The sequence below is a fragment of the Scylla paramamosain genome, unplaced genomic scaffold, assembly GCF_035594125.1.
Source record: "Scylla paramamosain isolate STU-SP2022 unplaced genomic scaffold, ASM3559412v1 Contig47, whole genome shotgun sequence".
NCBI classification, from domain to species: Eukaryota; Metazoa; Arthropoda; class Malacostraca; order Decapoda; family Portunidae; genus Scylla; species Scylla paramamosain.
The window spans coordinates 310,001-325,610 of NW_026973712.1; the positions used below are offsets into that span (position 1 = coordinate 310,001).

At 42.2% G+C, this 15,610-nt stretch overlaps 1 protein-coding gene and 1 long non-coding RNA gene across 9 annotated transcripts in view; one reads left to right on the plus strand and one right to left on the minus strand.

Annotated features, from left to right (window-relative positions):
• The window catches only part of LOC135098145 (solute carrier family 35 member F3-like), a 117,897-nt gene that overhangs the window by 90,633 nt on the left and 11,654 nt on the right, over positions 1 to 15,610 (minus strand). For 6 of the 8 annotated variants that reach the window (XR_010266601.1, XR_010266602.1, XR_010266603.1 and 3 more), the window contains exon 3: positions 6,583 to 6,710. Coding sequence is in view for 3 of the 8 variants with exons in the window: in XM_064000354.1 (XP_063856424.1) it covers positions 6,583 to 6,710 (128 nt within the window). In the remaining 5 variants the exon portion in view is untranslated. Of the gene's footprint in view, positions 1,111 to 6,411; positions 6,711 to 15,610 lie in introns of those variants that run through there. The other 2 variants (XR_010266605.1, XM_064000353.1) reach the window with 2 other exon arrangements.
• Positions 6,653 to 8,270, plus strand: LOC135098148 (uncharacterized). The gene is made up of 3 exons (XR_010266616.1): positions 6,653 to 6,780; positions 7,139 to 7,201; positions 8,232 to 8,270. It is a non-coding gene; the product is annotated as an uncharacterized LOC135098148 (long non-coding RNA).

A 15,610-nucleotide genomic window follows, 5' to 3' on the forward strand; every position in this document is an offset into this window, starting at 1 on the left:
AAAAGGAAGGCTTGAAGCAGGGAGGTGAAACAAGCGAACGAGTGACTGCAGTTTGCTGATTACAGGAGTACACACACACACACACACACACACACACACGACCATCTCTATAAACCCTGACAACTGTAGCGTCACCACCACCACTACCACCACCGCCCCCACCACCACACCACCACTCCTAACTACCACCACCACCCCAACCCTCAACCACACCCAACAACCACAACACCGTTACGTCCGCTACCCCCACCACTATTACTCAACCACCACCATTCCCAACAACCACAACCACCTTTACCACAAGCCAGTCACGTTCACCATCACTTCCAACACCCCCTACAACCATTCCAACTCCCCCAGGCTACCATTTACAACCCCCCCAATTACCACCACCATCACCTGCCGATCACGTCCATCATCCTAGTCATCCAAACCACTTCCATCCACTACAACCACACACACACACACACACACACCAAACACCACCACAACCACCACCTCAACCCAGTCACGTCCGCCATAGCCACCTCCACTTCCCCCGTCCACCATCCTACTCTCCACATCTCTCTTCCACTATCCACTCCTCCCTATCCACCAACAGGCCAGCCATACTCACATCCACCTCTCCCCCCACACCGTAGTCCACCACAACAAACCCACCGAGGACAGACGCAACACCGCTTCATGGCCGTAACACAACCGGAGACCCGTCACGTCAGCGGGCGCAGGGCGAATGGCTGAAGAGACGGCGAGGAGAAAGTATCACGTGACTTGAATACTTGGTGATGATTGGTGGAGGCTGTGCTGAGGTAATTCTCATTAAGAACAGAGCCACACTCGTACTACTACTCGTATGATACAAAATAATAGAATCATGGTTATATTAGCAGTAGAAGACACTTAGCAATACACTGTGAGGCAAGAAGTAAGGATAAATGAAGGATACGTGAGCTTTACGAAGAGTAAGAAAGAAAACGGAAAAGAAGAACGCTCTGATTGGCAAACGGGAAGCAGGCTAACACAACAGCCCTCGTATTTATTGAGGCTTATATAGACTTGAAATAGCGACTTGTGACTAATGAAATAACGTAATACATGTAATGCGGGTGTTTTCACCAGTGAGAGACAGGCTAATGGGGGAAATGTAGCAAGGCAGTCTCAGGTATCATGAATGCACTTGTTTTTCATGAAGCATGAAGCAAGGTTATGTGCCTGTATTTTGAAAAGCTTTGCTCTCTCACCAGACTATTTTCAAAGGCCACAAAGATAATTACCCGGGTTTTCAAAACTGCTTCTCCCGTTGATGCTGTAGAGACCTTACCATTCTGTCACTAGAACCGTAGAAACACTCTTAAAACTCGTGTAATTTCAACTACAGCCTTTTGAAAGTAGTCCGGCTGCGGGCAGAAATGTTTCACGATACGGTGTATCGTGAAACATTTCTTTTTGCACTTTTGTTAAAAATATAGATAGGGAAACTGCTTCATTAAGTAGGGATCCGTCTTTACACACACACACACACACACACACTGTTATCTTTACGCGTTCACTGTCAATCTGTTCACTACTACTTACAATTTCCTTAGCCCTTTGCAATTACCAGCTATTACTAGTAAGAATAAAGTAAACATTATCGTCATTACTATTGTTTTCATCATCTCCATATTATTATTATCATTATTGTTATTATTATTATTATTATTGTTATTATTATTATTATTATTATTATTATTGTTATTATTATTATTATTATTATTGTCATTATTATTATGTTTACGAGACTCTTCGTTTACAACAGGGTCTAAGAGTGTGTGATGCCAGCCTGGTATATAGAAAGACATTAATAGATATACACAGATTATTACTACTATTATTATCATTGCTACTGCTGCTACTACTACTACTACTACTGCTACTACTACTACTTCCACCATTGTTTGGTGTAGCGTGTAATTCCCTCATCATTAGAGACACCTACGGAACAAAAGGAAGACAGCCAAGCAAGACCCGAGTGTTGAGCCAAACGTGATCAAGCGAAGGGGAAAGAAGAGCAAGACGTGTGTGTTTATTAATGCCACTTGTCAATATTCGCTGCTTCATGGTCTGCTGCCACTCTTCCCTCTCATCTCATCTCATGCGGGACTCTCCATGGAAATTATCACTTTCCTGCTCAAAGACACTTGTGCTCGTTGTTAATACGTATCTCTCTCTCTCTCTCTCTCTCTCTCTCTCTCTCTCTCTCTCTCTCTCTCTCTCTCTCTCTCTCTCTCTCTCTCTCTCTCTCACTGCGATACACTTAAACAAGGGAGCTGGTTGTGTTTAGCCATAAAGCATATTAATGTACATTTTTATCCTTTGATTTTTTTTTTTTTTTTTGTAGTATATCGGTATAAATATAAAACAAGTCCTCTGATAATGTGCTCATCTTTATTTTCTTATGTGTATTTTCCTCGGTGCGTTTACTTTTTATTTTATTTATTTATTTTTTTTTCAGTCCAACATTGTGAACGATTGAACAATATCGAACAAAGGCGTCTGTGTTAAGTCTTGTTATGGTACGGTGCTAAACCCTTCCCAGTCTTTCCTATTTTTTTCTTCGATTCTCTTTCTTTCATCTTCTCTCCCTTCCTCTTGTCCTCCTGTAGGGTTCCTTGTCATTAGTTACCGAGCACTATCAAACTTGCTATCCTTTTTTTTTCTGTCCTTGGCCATCATTGTTGCTGCCACCACCACCACCACCACCACCACCACCACCACCACCACAACCTACTCTGTCAAAGTAAATGCCAATTCATCAGTCTGCTAGACCTGTTTGCATTATTCCATCCGGCCCCCCAGAAAAAAATAATAAATAAATAGATAAATAAATAAATAAATAAATAAATAAAATAAAATAAAAAGATAAATAAATAAAATGCAACACCGCCTCTGAAGGCCATAGTACATTATATTATCATTATCACTATCATCATCATCATCAGCAGCAGCAATAACAGCACCGACAACATGTGCAAAATCAATACAAATACGTAGGTACTTAAACTAGTGCTGCTCTAAAAAAAAAATAAAAAAATAAAAAAATCCTACACCTATCTTCTTCCCACCGCCTCTCTCCACCTCTTTCTGTCTCACAAAAACACAGGCGTGGGAGTAGCCGTGTCCAGCAAAACACACATCATTCTTCAAGGTTCCTCTTTCTCTTGTTATTTCTTGTCTATATATTTGTCATCCTTCTCTTTCTTATACCACGTTTCTTCCTCCTAATCCTCTTCCCCTTATTTCTTGTTTCTACCTTTGTCATCTTCCTCTTCATTATACTCCGTTTCTTCTTCCCTCTCCTGCTCATGTTATTTCTTATCTCTATCCTCGTCATCATCTTCTTTCTTATACCCCGTTTGTTCTTCTTCTTCCTCCTCCTCTTGTTTCTTGTGTCTATCCACGCTTCTCTTATTAGCCATTCTTTTTTTACGAGTATTGCGTCTTCCAGTTTCTGGCTCTTAACACCACCACCATTACCACAACACTCACCATTAACACCTCCTCCTCCTCCTCCTCCTTTGCTCTTTGTTATCCTGCGTCTCTGGATCAGGTAGTGTAGTTTTTCACATACAAACGGCTCCTTAAGGATCAGCTTATGTACAGATGCTTACTCTTCCTTAGTATTCCTTTGTGTTTCTCCTTTTCATCTTCCTCTTCCGCAACCAGGTCAAAGAAAATGGGTACACATGTGAATTATCAAGAGGCAAGAGCATGTAACTTCCTTTAACTTCCTTTCTGTCTCCACATATTCTGTATTTTTTTTCTTCCTACTCCTCCTCCTTGCCCTCCCTTTCTCCTCATGCTCTTATTAATGTGTAATCCTTAACTAACTAAAGGGTATAGACAGGAGTGATATAAAAGGTTTAGAAGAATAAAGACTAGTTTGGGTGAAAGGATGGAATACTCGTACAGTAGTAGGGATGAAAGATGGCAGGCTGTAGTGTCCTTCTTTTCTTTTCATGTTAACGTGACTCTTCATCTCTTCCTTCAGTACCGCATTCAGTATCTTCCACATCTCGTGCCCTTCCCTTTTCCTTCTTTTTCCTTACATCCTCCTTCACTCTTAATCTCCTCTTCTCCCCTCCATCTTATCTCTCTCTCTCTCTCTCTCTCTCTCTCTCTCTCTCTCTCTCTCTCTCTCTCTCTCTCTCTCTCTCTCTCTCTCTCTCTTCTCCTCATCCATCACCACTACCACACCACTGAGATAAAAGTTTCCCCCTAACCGAGGATAAGACGTGACCGGAACACTGAACAGCGATTCAACACTGGCAACATCCGTGCCGACACTACTCCACCGATGGACGCGAAGGAAGATGGGTCAAACGAGGATGGTCATGTGTTGTTGAGATTGCACACAAAGACTGACTGTATACCGGCAGCAAAGGTTAGTGACTACAATAACTGAATGACATGAGATCAGCACCAAGATAACTGTATTATTTTCTCGTATTCTTGAGTGCTTTGTTCTCTCATTACGACTGTTTTATAAGCTTGATGATGGAGTCTTTGTCACATTAATACTAGCGTCATTGGAAACGCTCCTGAAAACAATAACTTCCACTAGAAACACATGAGTAGAGGTGAGACGGAGCGGTGAAATGTTTGAGAATGCGGACCTTAGTAGACAGAAGAGAGCTACATTGTATTTATTACCTAAGCATAAAAAAAGCTGGTCTCTGAAAAGTTAATATAAAAGAGCTTGCAGACTTAATTCCAGAGATTATTTAATTCCACTCTCTTGAATTAATTTAAGTCGCAGGAAAATGGAAAACATCATTAAGCACAATTGTAAATTTAACAAACGACAAAAATAAACATTATCGGTGTTTATTATGAGTGAGATAGACACACAAAGAATTTTGTTGCACTAAACAGTAACTAAGAATAATACCCCTGAGTTTACACGCTCCGAGATTCATGACAAGACTCTCCAGACATCATAAGGTTATTCAGGTATTTAAATATTTAGCAATTCTTCATGTATCATAATTCTTTGCATTCTTCATTCTTTAAAGCTTCCTGTAATACTACCGTGGACAGGTTAGGAGAGTGGCGCCTTGCCTCACCCTTTCCTTTGTCGGCATTTCCTCGTAGCCTGTATGTACCTTCATAATGTTTTCTTGATGTATCTTTTGCAATACTCCCATCAGTGTTTCTCTCAACCTTCCATCCCTTCCTCCACTTCCTCGAGTACAGACATCACACGCACGATCACACTACAGTCTACACTCTGACAGCTGATAACAATATGACGCGTGTCCTTGCACTGAAATAACCCCAGACGATTTTAACACGCAATAATAGAAGAACACAGGCACTAAAAGGCTTGAAAAATTGCATCACTCTCTTTGTTGCCTTTCTAAATTACTGTTTAAACTTGAACCACATTACAGTGACCTTGAGGAGAAGCGAGAATAGTCGAACGTATAACCTCTACTAGTATAAGTCAACTCGTGCCAACAAGACTCATCAACTCATTACTCCACACAAGGCGCATTTTGGGGTTGGCTGTCGTGAGGGAGCAGTGCAGAGGTGTGTAAGGCTTGTGTCAGTAATTGCTGTTGGTTAATATACTCCTGGTGAAAGGTGAAGGTTGTCTGGTCACTGGGGCTTGTGTGTCATGTAAGGGTGTGTCCCCGTGATGAAGGAAGGCCACAAACTGTATGCTGCTGCTAAAGGCAGTAAGGTACGACCAGTGAGAGGCAACAGTACGTGCAAGGCAATCAATGTGAGCTGCGGTGCTGAGTGACTGAATGACGGACTGATTGACTGGTTGGCTGATGGCTGATTGACTGACTGAGTGGCTCAATGACTGACTTAGTGACTTGCTGAGTGGCTGACTGACTGACTGACTGGTTGACTGAATAACTAAGTGACTGACTGACTGAATAACTTGAGTAACTGATCTTCGACTGAGTAATTAGTTCGCCATACTAATGATTAAATGAATGAATGAGCGAATAAACTATAAGAAAAAATGAATAAAGGTACATGGAAAATACTGAAATTAAAGGTGAACCATGGAGAATATTAACTGATTCAAAACTTACACGTAATTAAAAAAAAAAAAAGATAGCATCTAGAAAACAGTGAAGAAGAGGATGATTATGGAAGAACGTTAAAGAAAGAAGTCAAAACAAATAAGCCACAGCTCAGGTAAAGAACTAAACTCACTTTTTTTTTCATCTTAATATCTACAATTTGGAAATATTGCATTTTTACACAACTAACACACACACACACACACACACACACACACACACACACACACACACACACACACACACACATTGAGGCGTTATCTTTTTTATCAGTTTAGTTATCTAAAAAGAAGCACCCAACATCTAAAATAAAAAAAAAGAAACACATACATAAAGAAAAGAGCAACAGCAGTGATCAAGACATAATACACCAACAACAGTCACTCCAGCTCACGGAGAAGACCAAGACCAACAGTTTCCATACACAACACAGCAGCAGCACAGACCACATCACATACCACAGACGCCCATCAACACCCTCCCGCCCAGTCAGTCTACTCACCCTGACGCCGACAAACTGGTCATGCAGGATCACCCACGAGAGGAGGAACACGAAGGAGACGTGGGCAGAGTAGAGAGCCATGACGTCAGTGCAGTCGAAGATCCAAAGCGAGTAGACGTGCATGTAGCCTGTCACCAGCCACGGCATGCAGAAGAGGCAGCACCGGGTGGAGAGAGGGAAAGGGAGTGGTGAGCTGGGGTAGGTACTCGTGTTGGTGGTGGTGGTGGTGGTGATTAGTGAGATTGTAGAGGTTAAGTAGAGGTGAGGATGGAAATGAGTGTACTTAAGTGAGTGAGGTTGTAAATTAAAGCATTGAGTTGGAGTGGGTGTAGACCAAATGGTGTGTCCGTGAGGGAGAATTTGTGAGTGAATGAGTGAGTGGGTGAATGAGTGTGAAGGAGTAAGTGGGTGAATGAGTGAATAAGATAAGAATAACATTAAATATCAAAGAATGTGAAAATCTACTTCCACTCACAATCTTCAACGAATAATAATCAACACGACGAGCTGCTCAGTAACAGCTTAGGTTTGCTACACCATTTTTCTTCTTTTTCAGGGAATGAGTTATTTGAGAACGGCCTTCTGGCTGGTGAGAAGCAATGACAGAAGAGGGAGTGTGGTGAGTAACAGTGGCTACTGAGTTATAATAGTCAGTGCAGGCAATTTTTTTTCCTTTCTGTTGACGTGCGTTTGAGCATGAGTGAGTGAGTAAGCGTGAGTGAGTAAGAGTGAGTGACTGAGTGAGCGAGCAAGAGAGCGAGCGAGCTTTGAAAAACAAAAACAGCAACAACAACAACAACAAAAAACACCAAAGAGAAAATAAAGCGGAAGAACGAACAAAGATCCACACACTAAATGAAAACACAAAACACCAATTTTCATTTTTTTTTTCATTTCACCAGATATCCGGTCTCTCTCTCTCTCTCTCTCTCTCTCTCTCTCTCTCTCTCTCTCTCTCTCTCTCTCTCTCTCTCTCTTTCTGGCTCATGTTCCCCGTGCTACCATTTTTCTCTCTCTTTCTTATTTGCCTTCCTGTCCTCCTCCTCCGCAACTCGGTCTCGTGAGCACAAAGACAACCCACCACGGGAGGAGGAGCTGAAAGGCCGCGGCATCCCACAACTATACTGAGAGACACCGACCACAAAAACTCTCTCTCTCTCTCTCTCTCCCTCTCTCTCTCTCTCTCTCTCTCTCTCTCTCTCTCTCTCTCTCTCTCTCTCTCTCTCTCTCTCTTTCAAAAAATACTTTCATCCGGTTTCTTTTTCTATATCTGTTTGGTCCACTCTCCATTCATGTCACCCCATCTTTCCCACACTGACTCACCCACGCGTCCACGGATCATCTTTTCCTTCCCCTCAGGTCATAGCATTCCTTCCCCAGCCTCCCTGTTTACCATTTCACTGATTTCCTTCCTTTCCCATACGACAACACGAGAGAGAGCGGCATGAGGGAGGGAAGCAAGAGGAAATAACTTAACTAACACGTTCATGTATAGCGCGCATTGCTGCTGGCAAAGGGAGAGAGAGAGAGAGAGAGAGAGAGAGAGAAGAGAGAGAGAGAGAGAGGAAGAGAGAGAGAGAGCAAGAGAGAGAGAGAGAGAGAGAGAGAGAGGAGAAAGATACATCGTCCCATTTCTCCTCTTACTCAAGATGAATACCCAGCATCACGACTCTCAAGGGAGGTTATCCGAACCAAAAGTAGCGTGTTTTTACCGGAAAAATATCGGAAATGCAGGACGCCAAGGGAGTGTGAGTCTGTCTAGCCAAAATCTAGCCAGCCATGGCCAAGCAGACTAAAGATGAGGGGACGCTGAGAGGAGAGAGGGAGCGAGTCTCTCTCTCTGGAAGGCTCGGAATGGTGGTCATGTTCCTCGTCCTGCTGCGACGTGACAAATGGAAGGGAGTGACGGGTATGAAGGGACCGTGGAGTGATGCTTGTGCTGTGTGTGTGTCTGTGTGTCTGTGTCTGTGGACCGTATTCTGAAACACTGCTGCACCACATCCTCACTACATTTAAAGAGTCTTAAGGTTAAAGTCACAAAGGTTTTTAAAGGTCTTTTTACGTTTCTAGTGACAAATGAACAAGATTTCAGATACTCAACGAGGTCAGTGTGTCATATTACACCAATCGTCATGAATTTTTCTATGGACTGAGTGCAAGTACTTTACTGATCATTCACCTACAGTATCAAGACGTCTTAAAGAAAAAAAACAATCACTTTTTATGTAAATTTACTACCCATTTAAAATGGGATGAGTTTCTGTGTTTTTAATCCGATTTTAGTTTTCTTTATATGGAATTAAAGAATGAACATTCCTCTACTTTTCCAAGTTAGACAATCCATGGATTCGAAAAATAATACGTACTTATGAATTTTGTATTAATGTACTCATTCTCTGCTATTTTTTAATGTTTCCATCCTCCTTGATGACCAACCCAATACAATTCTAGAAGAAAAATCTAACTAGTCAAATGTTGCTGCTTTACTTCCCTGTCCAAAACTGCAAAGAGATTTAAGATCGATTAAAAACTTTCCAATCTCAGGAATTTTGAAGTTAAGGCAATGCACTTTTGAGATACGAACATTTGAAGTTTTCCTTACTTTGCCGCCCTTTAATCTTTTTGTGCTGCAGTTTTTTTTTGGCCAACAAATATTACTCTCTCATAATTCATTGTATTCTACATTAGTATGTGGTACAATGTTTCATTCTGATGGCCACTGGTCACCTTCTTTGGAAAAAAAATATTATGCACACATGGTGGGGGTGTCATGAGGAGCCACCTCATTCGTTGTTGCCAGCTTTTCAGTGTGCACCTGCCTCGTACTCTTCACCTGCTTCTATCTTTCTCTTCTGTTTTTTTCTTTTCTGTTGCATACTGCAGTTTCTCTGCATTTCCTTGGTGTTTATTGATCAGTGCATGTAGTGTGTGGTGTGATGTGGGAAATCCGAGGTGGAGTAAGAGACTTGATGCCAGGTATCCAAAGTTGTGTTCCAACACTGTAGCACGGTAGCAATGGCATGACAAACTGCAGTAACAATAGCAGGGGCAACACCAGTAGAAGCGGTTGCAGAAGAAGCAGCAGCAGTAGAAATAACACCAACAGGAGTTGAGGCAGCGTTGGTGATGGGAGCAGCGTCACTGCTGAGAGGCCTAAAATTGTCTCAAATTGTTCTCTCTTTTCTTTCGCTTTCTTGCCTTTTGCATCAACTTCTTCTTAGAGAAGGGTATCTTGACATATAGTCAAGGGTGGCAGGGTGCAGGGAAATGACGGGAAAAAAGGGACAAAGATAGGTAGTCCTTCTCGTCAGCCTGCCTCTCGCGCCAATGCCTCGGGGCCTCTACGAGTACAGCCAGGCCACCACAATCAGGTTATCGAGGATCGGTCATGCAATTTAAATTACGAATACAATCGAGAAAATACATAATTGTGTGTTCTCACGGAAAAATTAGGAAAGAGTGATTTTACAATGATAACGGGACCTTTAAATGACGCGTGATCCACTACCAATACCGCTTAAATGCGCTTTAAAGGGCTTTAAATTCATCACCGAGTGAAAATAAGTGCACTATTAAATTCTACATATCGTGTTTTCTCTCATTACAATTTATCGCAGAAAATTATTTCTTTGGGTAAACTAACCTTGCTGAGTGCCTTAACAAGAGAAACACTTTGACAACCCGGCTAATCATCTCTGTGACCTTGGAAAATACTCGTGGTGAGAGAGCAAAGCGTTATAGAATACTGGCATGTCTGTGTGTGTAGGGAGCGTGGGCTAACGCTCCACCAACACGCACTGTGCAGGTGTAGCAGGTGTGACCTTGATGGTGGTGGTGGTGGTGGTGGTACTGAGCGAGAACAGCAGTAGGAGATGAAGGGCCTGTCCACCTCATGAAGCGTCCCTCAGTGATGCACGAGGCAGGTAAGAGCTCACAACCACAACACTTGGCATGGTCACGCATGCAGCGTCCATCACAACAGTCATTCTCTCCTTCTCCTCTCCGTCTTCAACACATTCTTCTTCCTTCCTTACCCCCACCCTCCTCCTACTCCTCCACCGCCTCATTCTCCTCTTCATCTTCATCCCATTTTCCTGTTTTTCCTTTCCTTTCTGCTTCTCCTCCTCCTCCTCCTTCTCCGCTTCATCTTCATCACATTCCTCTTCCTTTCTTCTCCCATTTCTTTCTCCTCCTCTAACACACAGCATATATATATATATATATATATATATATATATATATATATATATATATATATATATATATATATATATATATATATATATATATATATATATATATATATATATATATATATATATATATATATATATATATATATATATATATATATATATATATATATATATATATATATATATATAGAGAGAGAGAGAGAGAGAGAGAGAGAGAGAGAGAGAGAGAGAGAGAGAGAGAGAGAGAGAGAGAGAGAGAGAGAGAGTGAGAGAGAGAGAGACTCGGCAAGAGGTAAATTACAGTTCCGTGAGATAACAAGAACTTACAGCATAATTAACTATATCTCAGTACGGAAAGGTCTGTCTTCCAGCTTTCCCTTCCCTTTCTTCCTTGTTTCCCTTCCTTTGGTCTTCCTGCAGCGACCTTTCATTTTCGTCTACCCTTTCCTTCTCTCTCATCTATCTCCTTGCCTTTATAGCTACACCCTCAGTAAATTAGGCTTCTATTTTCGCCTTCCGTCTTCCAATAAATTGCAGTCTTTCCTTGTTTTTTTTTTCGCTTCCCTCCTCAAGTTCTTGTGGTCTGTGATGTGTTGTTAAGTAGTTACTGATAACTGATAAGGCGCCAGTGACAGTAAGTAGCGTGACTGTGCTGCATGTTATCCTGCATCATGTGTGAGGTGCATTGTTGTGTAATAACCGATAATATGCAGAGGTTAAGACACTGATAGCACTCGTAATGCACAGGTTGTAGGTGAAGTAATGGTGCTGTACGTTACACTGAATCAGGAATGTTAATAGTGGGATTCCAGTGAGTAGTAGATGATATAAACTACGTGACAAATTAGCATTACTCTTGATATCAACCCTTTCACTATTACACAACTATTTTCCCGTATCCAATCATCAGTTTTTAGACACATGTGCTACTGACTCAAATTGTCCTGTAGCTAAATTAATTAACTCTCTCTCTCTCTCTCTCTCTCTCTCTCTCTCTCTCTCTCTCTCTCTCTCTCTCTCTCTCTCTCTCTCTCTCTCTCTCTCTCTCTCTCTCTCTCTCTTTCTTCTGTATCCATGCAAACATTTTTTTCACAGCGGTTTCAAAGTTAACAAAGGAAGATCGCAGCAGTGAAAGGATTAGGTAATGTACTGTAATACGCTATCCAGAAGCAGGAATACGTATGGTGCAGCTATGTAAGCATTAGTCCATCAAAACAGTTATAGTATGTGATGCAATGATGCTGGAGGTTATCGTGAATATATTGTATGTATCATCATTAGTATTTCATCTGAGTACAGTGTATCTATTGCTGTACTGTAAAAGACTGTTTCATGCTTATGTGTGTGTCCTTACATTGAATAAAATCGTTTTCTGGTATGAATGTAATCTCCAGCCTACCTACCTTCTCTATACCACTTACTCAACCAGTTTCTCCCTTAATGCCTCGTGTAACAGTCCTTTCATAACCATATTACACCCTCAGCATCCCAAATAACCATCACTTTACTGAGAGTTTCCTCGTTTATATGCATGAGTGTGGTTTTGTTGCTTGCAAACGTCACTATAATTAGTGTGTGTGTGTGTGTGTGTGTGTGTGTGTGTGTGTGTGTGTGTGTGTGTGTGTGTGTGTGTGTGTGTGTGTGTGTGTGTGTGTGTCAGTGTGTGTGTGTGCCTCTAGGATCTATTTATAAAACCAAAAGAGGGACTGGCTCTGAGAGCGAGTCATCATCAGCCTCTCCAGTTTCCTCGTCGTGTCCCTTCCTGACTTAGGCGGTGAAAGTCTTTGGTAGCCTCGCCCCTGGGGCTCACCACGGAACGAATGGGGGACTAATTCTCAGAGGGCGGCATCATTAGCCTCTCCACTTTCCTGCCTTTCTATTGTTTCTTCTTACTGAGTTTGCCCGTGGGTCTCATTAAGCCCTCACTGTGCTGCACTCCCTGTTAACATTCACAGCACTGGAAGACTGTCTGCATGGACACATAGATACGAAATGAGAAACTAAGAGGTCAAGTTTTGTATTTTCAAGCTACAGAGTTATTTAAGACACTAGCATAAGTATGAGCGTCAAAACGTAAATAATTGGGGAGAAGATGCTCCGGAGGAAAAGGATTAAGAAACTGGTGAAGAAAGGAAGGAAATTTCGAGATCATCACCATTGGCCAGTCTAACTACCTCTCTGCCTTTCACTGCTCCCATTCTGTCCTCACGTGTAGTCCTTGCCGAGCTTCCCACTAGCCTTCATAACAAACTGGTGGCGAGAAAACCTATGCAGAGGATGATCCTCATTACCCAGCCTCACCCCTTCCATTCTCTCTCTCTCTCTCTCTCTCTCTCTCTCTCTCTCTCTCTCTCTCTCTCTCTCTCTCTCTCTCTCTCTCTCTCTTTCTCCATGCCGTTCTCCCTTCGTCTTTTGTTTTGCGTCTTCTCTCCCTCTCCTCTGTCCACTAAACGACTAAAGCCAAGAAAACTTTGTCAGGAAAAGTACATTGCTGTTTTTTGTCCCGTCAGTGTTAGTAACAGTTCACTGCGTGCCTGCGGCGTAGGTAGGATGGTTCTTGAGTGTGTGTGTTGCCTGTGTTCCCAGTGGATGGTGGGGTGCGTTCTTGTGTGTATTGCACTGCTGAATCTCGCAATGGTCTATCAATAATTGTTCAACTATGAAAGCTGTTGCAATGCTCATTCCTCATATATACTAATGACAAGTCCACACGCGCGAGTATTAGTGTATGATTAAATTTCGCCATCAGACTTGCAAGGGATCTGTAAATTTGATCACAGAGCACTGTCTGTAGACTTGTATATCTGAAAGCCCTTTGGATTCCTATCTGCATTTTTTTTACACTATCAGCTCGTAATGTTGCGTCCTGAGGCGTGGTGGCGTGAAGGGCGGCGGCGGCACGAGGTAATTTCACGGCAGGTATTGGCTGTTATCGAGTTTCCACTGAGCGTCCCTGGCTGGTGGCTTGTTTTCGATGTTACTGTTTCCCCTTGCTTGTGTTTCAGCCTGAAGTGAACCAGTGATGTGTTGAAAACCTTCCACTCTTTAACTAACGCTGCTTTCATTCTTCTATACTTTTTTTTTATACGTGTCTTTATTTTATCAACTTTCAGAACTCTCTCCATGGAGTGAAGACACCAACACTGACCAGCCGCCAGTCACCAGCCTCGACAAACTCCTTATCTTTCTTCCATCACGGAAACTTCCAATAATTTTTTCCACCTTTAAAAATTTTTCATCTGACCTGCATCACCAAAAAAATTCCCAATTAATCTTCTACCGTCAACAGTTTACCATCACTGATTTTCTCCGGCACCCAAAACCCCGGCATTTCTTGGCACTGGTCTTCACACTGTCCACACACTTCAGGCGCCCTTCCCTCCACGCCTGACTATTCTGTCACATGTAAATATAAGGTGCATTGATAAACAAGTTACATTTAAGGTCGTAATCTCGAATCGTGATGAATAACCATGAAAGGTCGCTTGTTGCTCGCCGTTTCCTATTTACCAAGAGATTAAGAGATTCGGTAAAATAATGCAGAACTTTTCCAATCTGAAACAGGTGCCCCAGGGGAGGCGGGGAACAGACTCTCGTTTTCTTTACCTGCCGTGCTGGAGCGGGAGGCAGGCGGGCGTCACTCCTCGAGGGATGAAAGGACACGTCTCTATTAACATGTCAAAGTCTACAGTGTAAGTAACGTGAGGAAATGCATCGATTTGAATTAACGTTTACATACACACACACACACAAACACACACACACACACACACCTCAAACGTAAACCAGGTAAAATCTGTAGGAGGCGGTCACCACACCACGCGTCACCTCAGCGCCAACCATTGCACCGAGGCAAGTGGCCCCGCATCCCCTCACTCTCTGCTGCCATTAACTTGCCTCTGCCGAAAGCGTTCTTTGCTTTGTGAAACTTTATCGTTCGCACACTCCTTCATGTTCCTGTCGCAAAAACGTAGAATTGGTGACACAAAAATATCGAGAATGGGAAGCAGAAATTTATTACCAGAAATACTGTGCGCATCTCTCATCATTTCCATCTCTCTCGACACATTGCATTCTTTCGATAATATTTTCAGAAGCTTTCCTTATTTTATAATGATGATGATGATGATGATGATGATGATGATGATGACGCAGTTTTCATTAGCTTTGCTCCCGATCTTCTACAACAAAAAGTTTCATTATACACTAGTTCTTTCATATTTCTCTCGATATTTTGACTTCTTACAACAGTGTTCTCTAGCCACACTTGTACTAATATTTTCCATCCCAGTTTTTCACATTGTTGATCTGACCTTCCATTGTTAATCAAGAACACAGTGTCTAATGTTCATCAGTCTTGCATCAGTACACTCCCCACTTCTCTATTGTCTTGCTCACGTATTTTTGCCACTGTACTTTTGTCCAGTCAACTTTGCCTTTGTCTTTTATTCATCGAGCCCAAGCCGAGACCCTTCATCCTGCAGGCAACGTCCATGATCTTCTAAAACCCAGTCATTCTAGTTACCCCGCCAGGAGCTTTTCTTTCCTGTGTTTCTCTGACGTAGCCTCATCGACGTAGCCTCATCCTTCTTAATGCTGCTGTTCCTCCTTTCCTCTGAACTATTATCGATTCCACGCGTGAGACCTTCCTGTCTGTGCCTAACACACTAAAACTTTGGACGATAACAACATATAACACTACAATATGATCCTCGCACGTTCAAGACAGAAAACTAGTACTGCTTTCTCTCCCCACTGAAAATATTCCTTTTATCAACAATAATCAATAATCGTCCATCTTTCAGTCCCTAAAAAATAGTCATTTTTTTTTC